Source organism: Ursus maritimus, unplaced genomic scaffold, assembly GCF_017311325.1.
Source record: "Ursus maritimus isolate PB19 unplaced genomic scaffold, ASM1731132v1 scaffold_27, whole genome shotgun sequence".
Lineage (NCBI taxonomy): Eukaryota > Metazoa > Chordata > Mammalia > Carnivora > Ursidae > Ursus > Ursus maritimus.
The window spans coordinates 19,936,378-19,952,701 of NW_024425230.1; the positions used below are offsets into that span (position 1 = coordinate 19,936,378).

Genomic DNA, 16,324 nt, shown 5'->3' on the forward strand with positions numbered 1-16,324 from the left:
TGGGGCTCCGGGACCAGGACCGTTTCTTGTCTGCTCCGACTCAGCCAGTATGGAGTGTGTTTGATCCCTTCCCGCCCCGTGCTGTGCGGCGTGCGACTGAAGTGTGGTGGCATGTGCCCCCACGGAAGTCTAAATGGCACCTCCTCCATCTGCTGTGAAAGCTGGGTTTCATGATGAGCTGGACACGGCCAACAGAAGCGAGCTGCGGGGGTCCGCGGCGGTGACCAGGAGAGCCAGGCTCAGCGCCGAGGGCTGGAGGGCATTGCAGGCCTGTGGCCCTGGACGCGGCCTCCCTGGGGCCCGAGGAGCATGGAAGGCAGGGCACACGCTATGCACATGGTGAGTGCTGAGCCCGAGAGCCGAGGTTTCCAGGGCGGGAAGTGGAGCCCTGCAGCAGAGGGGCAGAGGGACAGGACACCGAGGAGGGGCCGTGTCTGCTGGGGCTCACAAAGGCTGCTGTTCTGGGCTCATCTCTGGGGCCGGCCCGGTTCTCTGGACGTCAGCCAGCGGGTCTTCGTCCATCAGCTCCTGTGTGCGGAGCTTCCAGGGAGCACCGCTAGTCAAGTCAGACATGGTCCCTGGTGTTCACGCTGAGCTGACATGGACGGTTAGTGTGTAGACCGCGCCAGAGCTAAAGGTGTACTTAGCACATGTGACGAATGCATTCCACCACAGGGTCCTCACGTCGCTGGGGCAGTCGTGGGGGAGGCCTCCTGACGTGTCAGCCGAGACGGGCCTCAAGAGGAGTTGGCAGGAGAGCTGGGTGGGGTGGGGGAGGCCGGTGAGGATTTCCAGGCTGAGACAGGACGGCGAGCAGGACACGGTTGCTTGTACTGATGAACTAGGAGACGTTCTCCACGCGTGGCTTCCCCGAACGCTCGAAACCAGCCCGTGGAGAGCGCACTCTGGTGGGTTAGAGAGCTGACGCGCGCCCCGGGTCGCAGCAAGTCGCAGGGCCAGGCTTCGGACTTGAGGCAGCGTGGCTGAGTGTGGGGCTCGAGGCTCCCCGCTCCGGGCTGCCACCCTTCGCAGGGCTCCACGCCCCAGCGGTCGGGGCGGCAGCACGTGTCCTGGGCCTCCTTGACGGCGGGGCCTCCCGCGCCTTTGTCCGCCCCCAGATCCTCAAGCTCCTGAAGGGCAAGGTGGTGGTGGGGCACGCGCTCCACAACGACTTCCAGGCCCTCAAGTACGTCCACCCTCGGAGCCAGACCCGGGACACCACTTACGTGCCCAGCCTCCTCCACCAGCCCGGCCTCCACACGCGACGCCGGGTCTCCCTGAAGGACCTGGCCCTGCAGCTGCTGCGCAAGAAGATCCAGGTCGCGGGCCGGGCGGGCGGGCGAGACGGCCCGTCGGGCGGCGGGCTGCGCCTCCGGCTGCTGTCGTTTCCTTCCTTCCCGTCCGGGGGGACCTGGGAGAAAGCACGGTGTCCCGCCTTCCGCTTCCCCAGCCAGCGTTGGACAGCCACAGGCTTGCGGGCTGGCTCTTCAGACCTGCGCCCCCACTCGAGCCCCTCACCCCGTCCCGAGAGGACACACCAGAGCTGGGACCTCGGGCGGTGGGTACGAGGGCTGTCGTCCGCGAGCCGGCCAGCACGGGCACTCGTCGGTGGAAACGCCGTCACGGCCATGGAGCTCTACCGGCTGGTGGAGGTGCGGTGGGAGGAACAGGAGGCCGCGGCCTCCCGCCCCGGCCCGAGGACGGAGAGCCCGACAGCAGCACGGACATGGAGCAGTACATGGAGGACCAGTACTGGCCCGAGGACCTGGCCCAGGGCCCCCGCGGAGGAACGGGGGAGGCCCAGGACCGAAGGGAGTGAGGCAGGAGAGGCTCTCAGGCGGCCTCCGGCTGGAGCGAGTCGGGTGCAGGGGGGCCAGGAGGGCCCTGGGTGTGTCATCCGCGCAGGGCGGGATGTGGCTCGCCTGCTGTCAGCGTCCGGGCAGTTGGGACCATCTGTCCTCTTGGCTCCCTCTCCCAGGGCTGTTGTGGGCACTCACCCCCCACTCCTGGGGTTTGCTAATGGCACTTTATAGACACTGTGGAAACGTCAGGTGGGCAGGCTCTGAGGACCCAGCCGGAGGAGGGCGTGTGCCGGCCGACCAGCCCAGCTGTCACTGGCCTTCCCCACCCCCACGCTGTGCTACCTGAGGGGTGACGTCTCCTCCCTGGGGTGTTAGCTCAGTGACTTGGGGTAAAGCTCTCCTCTCTTACTGCCCTCCCCTTCCTCCACGGGCATTGTCAGGTTCAGAACGAATGTGCCCTGAACGTATGGAATTAAGGCCACTCTACAGGACATTCCTGTCCTTTCTCTCTGAACTAGAACTCTGGCTGTCGCCATCGTGGGAACTCAGTGCTCGGCTGCGACGGACTGGCGGAGCCCACAAGCTCGTGGGGAGCTGGCACCAGGAGTCACCAGGCACAGTTCTGAGAGGAGGGAGAGCGGCTAAGCTTCGGGGAGAGACCCTGGCGTATTAATTTTGACCCAGCTCGGGCACTAGGCTCTTAAGCACAAGCCTGAGAAACAAGACAGCAGTTTGACTTCTGGAACCCTGTGCAGAGCTACCGCCAAGGGACCTTCTTTATTAAGAGCAAGGCCCCCAGTGTGTAGGGGGGCAGAGTGCGTGTCCATGGGGTGAGGGCCAGGCAGGGGCAGCCGTGCAGTGTGTCCACACTCGGGCTGGTGTCCCCTCAGTCACTTGGATCCACAGTCATCGTGGTTCTTGGGTTTTCTCCAACTCTCTAGATACTTCTCTGTCAGGATCTCATCTGCCACCCCTCTTTCCGTGTTTCCCAAGGGGCAGTTTGGGAGTATTGAGGTTAACCAAGAGCTCAGGTCCGCACAGACCTTTGCGCCCCATCTTTGCTTGCCACTTAATAGCTGTGAGACCTTGAGCAAGGAGGTGACCTCACTCTTGAGCCCGTTTCCTCCTCTGTAAAATGCGGACGATGCCACAGCCTACCTCACAGGGTTGTCGTGGGGATCAGTGCTGACTGCGCAGCACAGTGTCCAAGGACACAGCATGGAGGTGCTGGGGAGCCGGGTCCTCACTGCTCCCTGCGGCTGGGTGACCTGTGTGCGCTCGGTGTCCCTCCTCTGCGTGCAGGAAATGACAGTGGTTTTATGTCAGTCTGACCCAAGCAGCAGGGCGGGGAACTCAGAGACACTGCTGAAACCACACTACTTCCAAGGTGTCTGTCCCCAGCTCCTTCCCTGTCTGCGGAGCAGGGAGCCGGCGGAGGCATCGACCTCGGCCGGCCTGCTCCAGCGCTTTGTTCTGGACTCCTTCCAAGTCTGTAGCTGGCGCCAGACTCACAGCCCGGCGAGGCCGCAGTTTTGATTCTTTGGGCTCTGGGTTGAAGGAAGATGGAGCTGTTACCAGTGGGGAAATGTACTGGGTTTAAAATCAGCTTTGTTGTAAAACCATTTGTTCGGGAATAAAACTCAATTAGAAAAGGGGGTGAAGGGCCCTTTTCTGAACTGTCAGGCTGGAGTGGGAGGGCGGCTTGGTGGAGGGATCGGGGGTGCTGGGGCACTGAGTCTTGCTGGGCGCTTCGGCCGTTGAGGTGGGAGCTTTCAAGTGATGCTTTGGGATGCGACAACATTCTAGAGCTACAGAATTTACGTGGTTTTGGTTTTTTTAATTTTATAACTGCCTTATTGTAGAGCACAAAGTTTGTTTCTTCTGAGGCTATGTACTCACTTGCCAAGAAAATGTTTAGTTCTAATTGTGATAAAATACACCTAACATGCAAGTTACCAACTTGACCGTTTCTAAGGGTGTAGTTCCGTGGCGTTGAGAATATTTACATTGTCGTACAGCCAGTCTGAGCTTTGCCATCGAGCAAAACAAAAACTGCCCATTAAACACGAACTCCTGACTCCCCCCTCCCTCCAGCCCCGGACCACCACCCTTCCACTTTCTGTTTCTCTGAATCTGACCAGGTGCCCATATAAGTAGCATCATACAGTCTTTGTCTTTGTGATTAGCTCATTTCACTTAGCGTACGGCCCTCGCAGTTCATCCATGTGTAGTATGTGTCAGAATTTCCCTCCCTTTTAAGGCTGAATAATCATTTGGACGCATAGACCGCATTCTGTTGACCCTAGTCAGCCCTCAGTGAACACTTGGGTGACTTCCCCGCTTGGTTGTGAATAATGTTGCTGTGAACGTGGGTGTGCAGTATTTTTGGGATTCTGCTTTCGGTTCCCATGGGTGCAGACCCAGAAGTGAGATTGCTGGATCGTCTCTGGTGGATCTGTGTTGGGAGTGTTGGAGGACCCGCCGTGCTGTCTGACACCGCGGCTGTACCAGTTTGCATCCCCACCCACAGCCCAGAGGCTTTCCCATTTCTCCACATCCTCACCCACACTTGTTATTTTTGTTTGTTTGTTTTGTTCTGTTCTGTTTGGGGTTTTTTTTGGTAGGGTATCCTAGTGGGCGTGGGGTTTTAATTTGGTTTTAATTTGCATTTCCCTAACGAGTAGAGATTTTGAACCTCTTTTGCGTGTTTATTGATATATAGTTCATTTTTCACTTTTTATGTCTTTTTAAAAATGTATCCCATTAGCACTTTTGCATGACCCACATGAAATTGCTGACATTCGATGGAGACGCTTCTACCTGCCACACGGGATTGAGAAATTCACACATGCGCCTTTTGGAGCACAGGCCCCGCTGAGACAGATGGTTGAACAGGAATTCAAAGGTCAGGGTACCTGCAGGGAGTGGTGTCTGACCCACTGTTATGAATCATCCTCCTGGCCTGTGCCCTGTACCTGGGGCCACACAGTGGCAGCCTCTGTACCTTGTGCGGCCACAGGCGGGCCATGTGAGATAGGACGTGTGTCTTGTAAGGCTGAGAGGTTTGCCCTGAGTGACTCATTTTCCTTCGGTCACCCGACCTAAGATTTGCCGGCTGGGTCTGGGCACCTGGGGTGGGGGGCCGGGGGGAGCATCCAATCTAGGAGCAGCCCCTCCCTGGCTGGGGTCAGGGATTCCTCCCCTGGGCTTGCACAGTGCCTGTGTCTAACCTCAGTGCACACAATACCTGGGACCCAGGCAGGGCTCCAGGGGCTGGGGGCCTTGCAGCAAACCAAACAAGTGGGAGCAGGAACAGTGAATGAACAAGTGAGATACACAGTATTTCAGATGGCGCTGATTATTCCTACAGAAGAAATCCAGAAGCGAGAGGAGGTACAGTTTTGAATAGAAGTCAGAAAAGGCCTTGGTGGGAGGCCTGAGGGAGAGGGAGCAAACTGGGTAGATAACCTGGAAGCAGAGCTTTCGAGCTGGGCTAGCACATGCCCAGGCCCTGGGGAACAGACAGCCAGTGCAGTGGGAGGAGGGAAGGAGGGGTGGTGAAGGTGTGGAGAGGGGCTGGCCTTTGCAGCAGGACCGAAGACAGAGACCAGAGACCCGATCCTGCCCTGCTGGCCCTAGGGCCCGGAATGGGAGGACCCCGGGGGTGGGGTGGGGGCGTGTCTGTAGGAGGCACTGCGTGAATCACAAAGGCCCCGGATTTAGGTGTGCACAGTGATGCAAGATGCGATTGGAAAGGCCACTGGAGCAGGTGATGGGGTCTCGGAAACTGCATGGGAGTTGAGGTTTGCTTTTTATTTTTGGACAACAGGAAATGACTGTAGGTTCTGGAGCCAACTGCTGTCCCAAACAGTGCAAGAGATAGATGTGGGGAAACGAAATCTTTTCAGATTTGAAGGACAGTGTGGAGCAGGGCATAAGGTGGAGGCAGGAAGGCCCGGGAGCTGATGCACAGGTGGGACAGGGCAAAGGGGAAATGTGGGGCTGGTGACTACAGAGCAGGACTCCGGGGCACAGAACAGGACGGGTGGGCATATGTTCTGTCTGAGACCCGAGGAGGCCAGCAATGTGAAGGGGTGAGATCCGTGGGGTCCCTATGGGGGTTGTAGAAGCAGAAACGTCTCCATTGGGTCTTTCAGGGGTTACTTTTTCAATGGATATTCACGTAAACACATTTTGCTTCATCTCCCTAAATCAGAGTCATAATCCTTTATGCATTTGAGCCACAAAAAGTCCCCAAACAGTCTGAATTCAAGCAAAAGTTGCTCATTTGGGATGGGAACCCCAAATAATCTCATATCTCAAAGTCAAACCAATTGAACGACAATCAACAAACAATGCCTTATCCTTTAGACATATTTCAGGACTTGATGTTATGTTTGAGGTCTGTTACAGTGAGACATCACTTGGTGAGAGCACCAGGGACCTGGGGAAATTCCTTTCCAAGCCACAAGTCTTGGTGACATCTGGGGGCAATCAGATCCCACAGCTCGAAGCTTAGCCCTTGTGGGTCTGCGGCAGGAGGCAAGAGCCTCACTGCAGTCCGTGCTGACGGCTTCTCCCTGAAAGCTCGCTCTGTTTTTATCGTAGCTGTAACTCATTCATCTATTCAATAAATACCGAGTGCTCTCCATGTGTCAGGCACCATTGTAAGAGGTCAGAGTACAGCCTGGGAGCGGGTGGAGTGTGTGGCCAGACTGGTGGGGGGCTCCTTCCAGGCTTTCTTTTCCTAGTCCTCAGCCTGGCTGGAGGCGGAGCCCTTTGACGGCAGACAGATGGTGGATTCTGAGACACCCCGAAGCACTGGAGACTCTAGGGGCTCCCTCCCGACCTCCTCGACTTCCCTGAGTGGGGGGCGGGTAGCCCCACTCACACCCAACCTTCTCATGCCTCCCTATTAATAGCCTCAATGTCCCAAGAGCCGGCTCCTGCTGCCCCCATAAGAGATGTCACTGAGTGTCAGGTTGGTAGTGGCCCCGGAAGTTGTGGGACATTCTGTGGTCTCCAATCCTGGGAATGTTTATTCTCGGGGCAGGCGGAGGGTGAGAAAGGGAAGGAAGGTGTGGCAATCCACTCGATTCTCATCAGCCGCCTTATCAGAGAAGGGGAGGGCTCCAAGCACAAGCGCTTGGCGGGGCGGGGGACAGGGGTAAAGGCGAGCGGCGAGGACGGGGAGGCTGCCAGCAGCCCAGCCCATGTGCCCGGCCTCCCGCGCCCCTGACTTCACCTGATAACAAACCAGAAACTGAAACAGGGTCGGGATTCCCGGCGTGAAGTCAGAGATGAGTCACAGCTCAGAGTGACTGCAGTAGCGGAGAAGTGGCACCAGAGAGGCAGACGTGAGCCGAAGGCAGCAGAGGCAGGCAGGTGAGTGGGAGCTGGGGCGGTGGGGGTTGGGGGGCGTGGAAGCAGGGGGCCTGCTGGTCCTGAGGCCCCAGGACCGCTAGGCTCAGGAAGCCGGGCGGGGTGGGAAGAGGCCGGCTTTGCCTGTTGCCGGGTGGTGTTCATGACAAACAGGGCAGAGGGCACAGGCTGGCGGGGTGTTGGCCCCGTGGCTGGCCCTTGAGCGATGCCCCGCCTGCCTGCCCTCTCCAGCACGTCTGAGGGTCCGGGTCCCGGTGAAGCATGGCAAGCAACCTGGAGGTGGTGGCCATGGACTGCGAGATGGTGGGGCTGGGGCCCGGCCGGGAGAGCGGCTTAGCTCGCTGCAGCCTCGTGGACGTCCACGGCACCGTGCTCTACGACGAGTTCATCCGGCCGGAGGGGGAGATCACTGATTACAGGACCCCGGTCAGCGGGATCACGCCTTGGCACATGGAGGCGGCCAGGCCATTCGCCGTGGCCAGGCGGGAGGTGAGTGGAGGGCCGTCCACCGGCCAGGCTGGGGTGGCGGGGAGGCCGCGGACCCCCACACACACATACAGGTGCACACTTCCCTGGCACCTTCCGCAGGTGCCAGATCTGTGACCTGTGACCCCAGATGTGGCAGATTCCCCCCACCTCTGCACGAGGGAGCACGAAGGCATCTGTGCAAAGGCCTCCTGCCCTCAGCCTAGACTCACACCTGGGAGCAGGCTTCAAGGCATCCGGTCCACCTTGGTGGCCTTGTGATGGGGGAACTGGGTCCCACCTGATGTTCCCCATGGTGGGATTCTTTTCTCTACCCTGGCTGCCCCTGGTCAGCCCCAGGAGGAAATGAGGAAACGGGCTCTCACTGGCTGGGCCCTTGGTGGGGGGCTCCCGGTCTTGGAGAACAGGCCGGAGCCCCTGGGCCGAGGGGAGAGCTTGCATCCAGACCCACGGTAGGGCTTCCATCTGCTTGAGATCAGTTTGTGGCCCCAAGATTTCCTACCCTCCTGGCTCACCTAATTGTGATGACTTGTTCAGGCCCCAGTTTCTGTTTCTGTTTCTCTGAGTCACAGGATGGAAAGCAAACTCAACCTCTTCTTGCACCAGCGTTAGTCACTTCTGGGAAAGTTGAGAAACACAAGTAAATTCATCAGTGTCTGGGCTGCTGGGGCTTGGGGGGAGTCCCAGAGGAGCACAGAGGACTGTGGTTTGTCTCAGCGGCACACACTGCATGCGTGCCGGGCTCCGGCCGCTGGAGATACACGCAGAACATAAACAACAATGCCTCCTGCTTCCTGAGCACAGGCGCTCTGGGGCTCGCTCCCACCTGCCGGGACAGCCGCCAGGAGGGTTCTCGGGAGCTGTGAACCCAGAGTTAAGAGGGCCAGTCTTGAATCCTGGCTGGTGACTCAGCTGAGTTACCTCGGGCAAGTTGCTCGGGTGGCCTCTGGAACAGAAACTGGGTGTAAGAACAGTAGCAATTTCACAGGATTATCGTGAGGATTGAGCAAGTGTCTAGAGAGAGTGCCTAGATGAGGACTCCAGAAAGGTTAGCTGTTCACGATTGTCTGTTAGCCCCATATCACAGATGCGCAAACGAAGGCCTGCTTGAACTGAGTGTGTTGTTTGCTGGGGCCACTGTACTGAAGTACCGCAGACTGGGGGCTCCAGCAACAGAAGTCCCGTGGTCGTGGAGGCTGGAAGTCCAAGCTCAGGGTGTCGGCAGGCTTGCTTCCTTCCGCAGCTGTGCCGGAGAGTCCGTGCTGCGTCTCTCCCCCAGCGTCCGGGGGTCGTGGCAGTCCTGAGTGTGTCTTGGCTCGTAGAAGCATCACCCCAATCTCTGCCTTCTTGTTCGCATGGTATTCTCGTCGTGTGCGTGTTTTGTGCCCCCGTTGCTCGTTTGTAAGGACAGCGGTCCTGTTGTTTTAGGGCCCTGATGGCCTCCACTAATTGCATCTGCAATGACCTTATTTCCCAATAAGTCACGTTTTGAGGTGCTGGGGGTTAGGATTTCAACATATAAATTGGGGGAGGGCACACACAATTCAACCAGTAACACTAAGTGACTCGCGAAGGTTCCCATAACCAAAGGTGGTCAGGACTCGGAGCTCAGCCTCAGACCTCTAGGGCTGTGCATCCAGTAGGGGCCCGCCGAGCCACATGCAGCTGTGAGCACCCCAGAAGTGGCTGGTCCGAACCGTGATGTGCTGTAAGTTAAAACGCACACGGGATTGCAAAGACTTGTATTAAAAAATTCATAAAATACCTCAATAGTTTTTTATATCAATTACATGGTAAGATGATAGTATTTTGGAATATTAGGTTCAATAAAGCATATTAAAACTAACTTCCCCTATTTTTACCTTTTCAAATATGGTGATTAGATGATTTAAAAATTACATATGTGGCTCATGGTATTGTCTACTGGACAGCACTGTCCTATAGGTAGTAAGAGGAGGCCGGGGAGCCCTGAGCTGGGGGTGCAGTACATCTGCATGGCACTGGAAAGACTCCATGAGGCTGGTGGTATTTGCAAGGGGTGGGCGGAGCCTGTGTCCGCAACCCAGTGGGCCACAGAGAGCCATGGAAGATTCTTGAGCAAGAGCATGGCAGGATCAAACCCAAGTCTCGAGAAGACTGGAATGGGGGGTGCTGGGGAGGCTAGATGGTAGTGAGGAAAGAGATGTCAATAGGGGGCGAGTCAGAGTCCCCTGGGGGGTATCAGCAAACAGAGGACTGGGACGGAAAAAATGTTAGGATGGAGGTGGCCAAAGGGGAGTCACCAAGTAGGGGAAGGCACATAAGGAAGAGGTGGGTTGGCTGTTCAGGGGTCAGCAGGAGGCCCAGGGACACGGCGGGAGCCCCCACATTCAGATCCCCACTGAGCAGTCAGGTGGACTGTGTGTCTCCGTCCTTCCTGCTCCTTCTCTCCCCGGCCTCCCACCCCCTCGCTGGCAGAGCGGCAGAAAGGGCAGGAGAGCCCAGAGCAGGGGGAGAGGAGGCAGCAGGGAGATGCTGCTCACATCCGCTGGCCTGGGCGTCGCGCCGCCTAGGTCCCCATCCAGGTTCAGCGCAGAAGCTTTGGATCTCAGCAGGAGATTATGCCAGGCCCCAGGCTTCCCGCGTGTAGCTCGGAGCCCTGCCCAGAGCAGGCACTGAGAAACCACTCAGAGAGGGAACCAAGAATCTATAGACCAGGCAGACCTTTGAACCACATCTGGGGTTTACATTTCCTGCTCCTGCTCCGTCACTCAGTGGTTTGTGTGACCTTTGGCAAGTTTTCGAATCTTTCTGAACCTGTTTGCTCATCAGTGACAGGGGGTGCTAATGCCTCCTCCCTGGCCTTGTCGTGATGTGGCCTGTAGCCCGAAACACAGTGCCGGGCCCATGGCTGCTGTGCCCATGGAGAAAGAAGGGCAGACCCCAGATGATAGGTCCGAGTCCCCTTTCTGACTTCCCTTGAGAACCATGGTCTTAGATTCCGGCTCTCGTTTTCTGCCTGAACAGCAGGTATGCCTGCTCTCAATCTCTCCCACCTGGTGCCAGCGAAACTTCCCCAGGCCTGGCTCAGATCACAGCCTCCCCATTCCACTGTTCAAATACCTCCCATGGCTCCCCATTGCCCAAGGTCCCCCAGCACAACACTCTCGGACCTCCAAACCCTCCCGACCTGCCCTTCCTGCCTTCCCTCCTAGCTCAGCCACCATCCAGCCACACCCCGACTCTCCCCCTGTCCCCCATCCCTGCCCCTCGATCTGCTACCACGCTGGCAGGCCCCGGCCAGAGGAGTCCTCTGTGATGCCCTTCCCCACCCTGCCCGCCATCCGCACCTCCCTGTGTGGGCACCTCTAGTTCTTGCTATGGCCTCTGTACTTAAAGCTTGCCTGTCCGCACGCATGGTCCGCCTAGTGCCACGTGGTGCGGTGTGATTTATCCTGCCCCCAGACTGGATGGTGTGCTTTGCGCACGGAGGGTACCCTGAGAATGTTTGTGGGGTTGGAGTTGACTTGATTTTCACAAAATACAGGCGTTCTGGCAGCTGGGTGGAACAAACCGCCCCTGTCCTCCTGCCGGCCTTTGCTGCCGAGAGGCGGTGGTACACACGCAGCCTGAGGCCGGAGGGCAAGTGCCCTGTCATCAGACGTGTGTGGACGTGGGTCTGTGTCCTCTGGCTTGTGGCTAAACTTCTCTGTGCCCTTCGGTAGGAGCTTCTGTGACACAGGGTGGGGGAAGCAGTGCGCGTATACCCAGCACCGTGTCCTGGCTCTGTCCTCAGCACTTTCCACGCACCGCTGCCGTTGCTCCCACAAGAGTCCTGGGAGGTGGTTAACCAGCATCACTACCCCATTTTACAGATGAGCAAACTGAGGCGCAAGGCTGAGCAAGCTGTCCAAGGAAGGGGTAGCAGAGATCCAAATTCAGGCTCCAGAATTTGCTCTGGGATCGTGAGATCCCATGATCGACGTGTATAAAAGTGCTCGCTGAGTGCTAAGTGTCCAGTGTGTGTAAGGGACAGTGTCGGGCACAGCCTGTGCGTGAAGATGTGGTACAGGCAATAGCTGTCATGTGTTCACGACCAAGGACACAGATGCAGCTCGATCCACTCTATCACCCATATGTTCTAATCCCCAAGTCAGAAACCGGGATCACGGGTCCCCACATGTGTTGGGGGGGCTCTCAAAGGGAAGAAGCCTGTCAGCCATTTATCCGACCCCCCAGGGCTGTGTGACCCCTCTCAGGTGAGTCTAGGGCTCACCTGGCCTTGGTTTCACACAGGCAACTTTCAAACGCTGCTCACCCACCTGTCTCTTCCTCCGACCGGAGCGGCGAGTGGGCCCTGGTCGTGGTGAGCCATAGACCAGCCCATGGCAGCCAGCAGGGCTCTGGGGAGCCACCAAGCCCCACCCCATCCACCCAGGAGGGTTGCTGCCATAGGGCACTGAGATTGTGCATGGGATCCCGCCACTCCTTTCTCTCTTATTTTTTGTAATGTGGTTACATTACTTTTATAGCGGGAAGTTACTGCCTGTTACCTTCTGAAACCTCTAGGTCTGAGCGTCATCCAGAGCAGCAGTTCCTAATGTGGAGTGATTTGCCCCCCAAGGGACATTTAGCGGTATCTGGAGACATTTCTGGTTGTCATAAATGGGGCAGGGGTCCTGACATCCAGTAAGGAGAGGACAGGGATGTTGCTAAACCATCCTATAATGCACAACACAGCCCCTCCCCTGGCCACACACACACTGAAGAAGTATTGATAGTGCCCACGTTGAGCCCTACAAATCAGGCTGTCAGTGCGGGAGAGAACCCATGAGGAGACAGGTCCAGAGAGGGGCAGCGACTTGCTTAAGGACATACAGTGTGCTTACAACTCGGTGTTCAGATTCAGGGCTCTCACCTGGTGGGTTAATGCTGGGTTTTTTGTGTTTTATTTTCTAACAGTAATTTTTAATTGCTTATAGTTTATTTTTGTAAGTTAATGCTCTTTTAATGTTAACCCAGTCTGTTGAGTAGCACCTACCCATGACTGGCCTCGGGGAGGGATAATTACATTTTTAGTTGGCAAACAAACCAACTGAATACTATGAAGCCTCCCGATTTAGGAGGGAAATGCAGCAGAAGTGAGGCTTCCTACAGCTGTTTCCCGTACAGCTGCCCTTGCCTGGGCCAAGTGCCCTGTGGAGGCCCCGCCACTGGGCCGGTGTCTGTGGGGCCTGGCCAGATGGAGGAGGATGATGTCACCATCCAGGTTTCCCCCAGCAGAAGCAGCCTTGTGGGATACAGACAGGGCGGGCGCACCTGCAGAGCAGGGCGGGGGGCCGGAGGAAGAAGGGCACTGGGGCCACTCAGGAAGGTGACAGGAGGGCCTGGCCCTCTGGATTTTTAACAAGGACCCCAGGTGATTTTTCTGATCAGACACATCTCAGGAATACTTGGAACAAGAGCAGGAATGCAGTGGAAGGAGGCTAGAGGCTGACACCTGCCATTGGCCATCACACCTCTGCCATGGGACACGGGTACACGCCACTCTGTGTCCCCCTTTGCCTGTCGGTAAGATGGTCTGATGATTCTGGCCTCATAGGGGCCCCATTCCTGCTTCAGGAAATCCTCACTGAGAGCTGACCAGGGTCCAGCATCGCTCTCCACTCTGACATTACTAATGCTGAACTAGGTTCTCAGCAGGTGGTGACAAGGACAACTGTAGTGATAGGGATGGGGTCAGGCAGATCCGGACACCTCACTGCAGCTCTTAAGTCACCAGCTGTGTCCCCTGGGCAAGCCTCTCCACCTCTCTGGCCCCCAGTCCCCCCTCTGTGGCAGGGAAATCGGAATCCTCATGCTGAGGGGTGCCCAGGTGAGGTGAGGAAAGTCCCTGGCCCGGGGCCAGTGATGAGAGCAGATGGGTGACTGCCCCTCTACCTCCCCACTCTGCCCTCTCCAGGAATTTGAGACTCTGCCCCCTGTGTTTGACACACCTGCCTCCTGACACTGACTCAGGGCAGGTCCCGCAGCCAAAGCAGGTCACGCAGCCCTGAGGTCCCGCCAGCTGGCACCTTCTCCCCGTCCCTGGGGTTCAGCAGGCCCCCCACTTCCCTCCCAGCCCTGCCTCAGGAAGCTGGTGGTGCCCTGGCTGCGAAGGGGCCGCTGGAGCCTCACCTCTCCCGGCCTTCACCTTACACATGGGGAACCGAAGTCCACATGTGGTTTTGGACCTGTCTGAGAGCACGCAGCGAGGACCAGCAGTCTCTTCCTGCCCAGGGCCCAGCGTCCTTGGTCTGAAAAGTTGCTGGCACCTCTCCGCCAAATAGATTCTTCTTTTTTCCCGGCTTCCTCTTCCTTCTGCTTGTCCACTCCTCGTATTTTATTTGTCTCATCATGAGTCCCATGGTGCTGACCATAGGCCCCCTACCCCCACCCCCCGCCCCCGGACCCTTGGGCTCCAGAAGTGATTAAGTTCCCAGGAATCCACCTCCCAGTGACTCGGCCCTCTTGAGCCTGGGACCCGTGGCTGCCCTTTCTGGAATGGCAGACAGTCCCTCAAGGGCTCTGTGTGAACTGGGCCCGAGCCAGCTCCTCGTTGGGGGAAAACAGGCCACATTGTTCAGGAATGTGAAAGGATGTCAGCAAGAAAGGTGCGTGACCGCCGGCTGCCCAGCTCGGCCCTGTGCTGGCCACCGTGCTTTCCTCCACACACAGGACTCAAGCTGCTGCTGAGGCCTTGTGCCCTCACCACTCGTGAGCCCTGAGCAGCAGCGGCGGCACCAGCCGTAGAAATGCGGAATCCAGAATCCCAGATGTCTGGGGCTTCACGGGGGGATGCCGCAGCCCAAGTGTGAGCAGCCCGTGTCCATCCGACCAGCCCAGCTCCATTCCTCAAGTGAGCGTCCCTAGTCCCCAGGCTGACTGTGGGCTCTGTCCAGCGGTGGCCCCGACACACTGACAAAACCACGGGAACGGGGGAGGAGGTGATGGGCAGGCTGGTGACACTGCCTGCTGACGGGAGATGGACAGACCCCCCAGACAAGTCGCCTCATGTCTCTGAGCCTTGGCTTCCCCTTCTGTAGAGTGGCTGCAGTGATCCTGTGGTGGCCAAGGGAGAGTGTGTAATGCCCCACGTGATGTCCCAGGAAGCCACTAGATGCAGAAGCAGACACGGGAGGGTGTTAGCCATGTCAGAAGTCTCCCCCAGGCACAGAAGACAGGGCAGAAACTGTTAGAGACCTGTCCAAAGGGGCGCCTGAGCGCCAAGCTGCCCCTCCGGCAAGGGCCTGACGCAGCTCCGCCCAAGATCCCCCTCGCATCCTCTCCAATGGCAGCCAAGGTATAAAAGGGGGAGTGGCCCATGTGGCCCAAGGTAGGACGCTGTCCACAGGGCCACCGTGGGAAAGGAGTCAGGATAGAGGCAAGACGGTGGGCTTGGGCACTCGTGAGGGTACTTTAGGGCTTGCTCCCCAAAGCTCGGCTGCGTGGCTGGTGGAGGCCCAGAGCAGGCCTGCTCCTGAGTGTGGCTTTGCTGCTGGTTTTGAAGGCTGGCTCTGCCACCGTCACTCACTAGCTCTGTGACTGCCCCACTTATCTAATGGTGCTTAGCAAATCACCTCCAAACATAGTGGTTCAAACAAGGTCAATATTTACTTTGCTCGTGCACCTGCAATCTGGACGGGGCTTGGCCGGTGGGGCCTGCTGGGTGGCTCGGGCGTCCCGCAGGCCCGGAGCCGGAATTATTGGGAGGTCCGCTTGCCCAGCCATCCAGTGGCTGGCGCCGGGGCCCCTCGGGCACGGCTGTCCGCCTCCCTGCGGGGTCTCCAGCAGGTGGCTTCGGGGTAGCTCAGGGCTGCTGGGGGACTGGCCCCCAGAGAAGTCAGAAGTCACACAGGCTGGCCCACGTTCACTGGAGGCGAGGGGGATTTGGCTCCATCTTTGGAGAGCGGAGGTGCCAAGGGATCCACAAACTTGTTTTGAAATCCGCTCGATTTCTATGGCCGCCGTAACCAAACCATAAGCTGGGTGGTTGAAGGCACCACACGTGCTCGCCGTTCCACAGTTCAGAAGTCTGCCACGGGCCTCAACGGCCGAAATCGAGGTGTGGCCAGGGCTGCGTTCCTTTCTGGAAGCTCTGTGGAAGGGTGCGTTTCGTTGCCTTTTCCAGCTTCTAGAGGCCGCCCTGTTCCTTGACGCCCGGCCCCTTCCTCCCTCATCCAGGCCAGCAGCTGCTTGTCAAGTCCTCAGGGCAAATCACTGACCCCCACATAGAAGGGCCCTTGCAATTATGTTGGGCCCACGTGGGTAATCCAGGTGACGGCCCTTGTCGGGAGGTCGTCTTCTACCTGAAGCCCGTCAGCAACTTGAACTCCCCCCTGCCCGGCAACGCGGCCGTGGATTCTGGGGCTCAGGGCGTGGGCATCTGTGCGAGGTCGGGCTTGTGCTTGCCGCAGGAGGGTTGTTGAAAGGATGAGGTGACCTAATATATGTGACGTACTTAGCGTGGCACGTGGAACACGCTCAGCAGCAGCCACTCCTGTCACACGTGGAAGCCACGGAAGGAGTCAGGGACGCGCCTTTGGCACATACCTAAACCACCGAGCGTGAGGAGGGGCCCGGTCTAGTCTCCTCATTTTCTCGAGGACAGGTGGGAAGCCCGGGGGGGGGGGGGA

The 16,324-nt window shown here is 58.0% G+C and overlaps 1 protein-coding gene and 1 pseudogene across 3 annotated transcripts in view; both read left to right on the forward strand.

The window, feature by feature from the left end:
- The first annotated feature begins 133 nt into the window (after positions 1-133).
- Positions 134-3,757, forward strand: LOC121105496 (annotated as a pseudogene).
- A 3,173-nt stretch (positions 3,758-6,930) lies between these two features.
- ISG20 (interferon stimulated exonuclease gene 20) overlaps positions 6,931-16,324 on the forward strand; it is an 11,314-nt gene continuing 1,920 nt past the window's right edge. The window contains exons 1-2 of one of the 3 annotated variants that reach the window (XM_040642776.1): positions 6,931-7,187; positions 7,416-7,673. In XM_040642776.1, the coding sequence (XP_040498710.1) occupies positions 7,446-7,673 (228 nt within the window). In that variant the 5' untranslated portion in view covers positions 6,931-7,187; positions 7,416-7,445. The remainder of the gene's footprint in view (positions 7,188-7,415; positions 7,674-16,324) is intronic. The other 2 variants (XM_040642777.1, XM_040642778.1) reach the window with 2 other exon arrangements.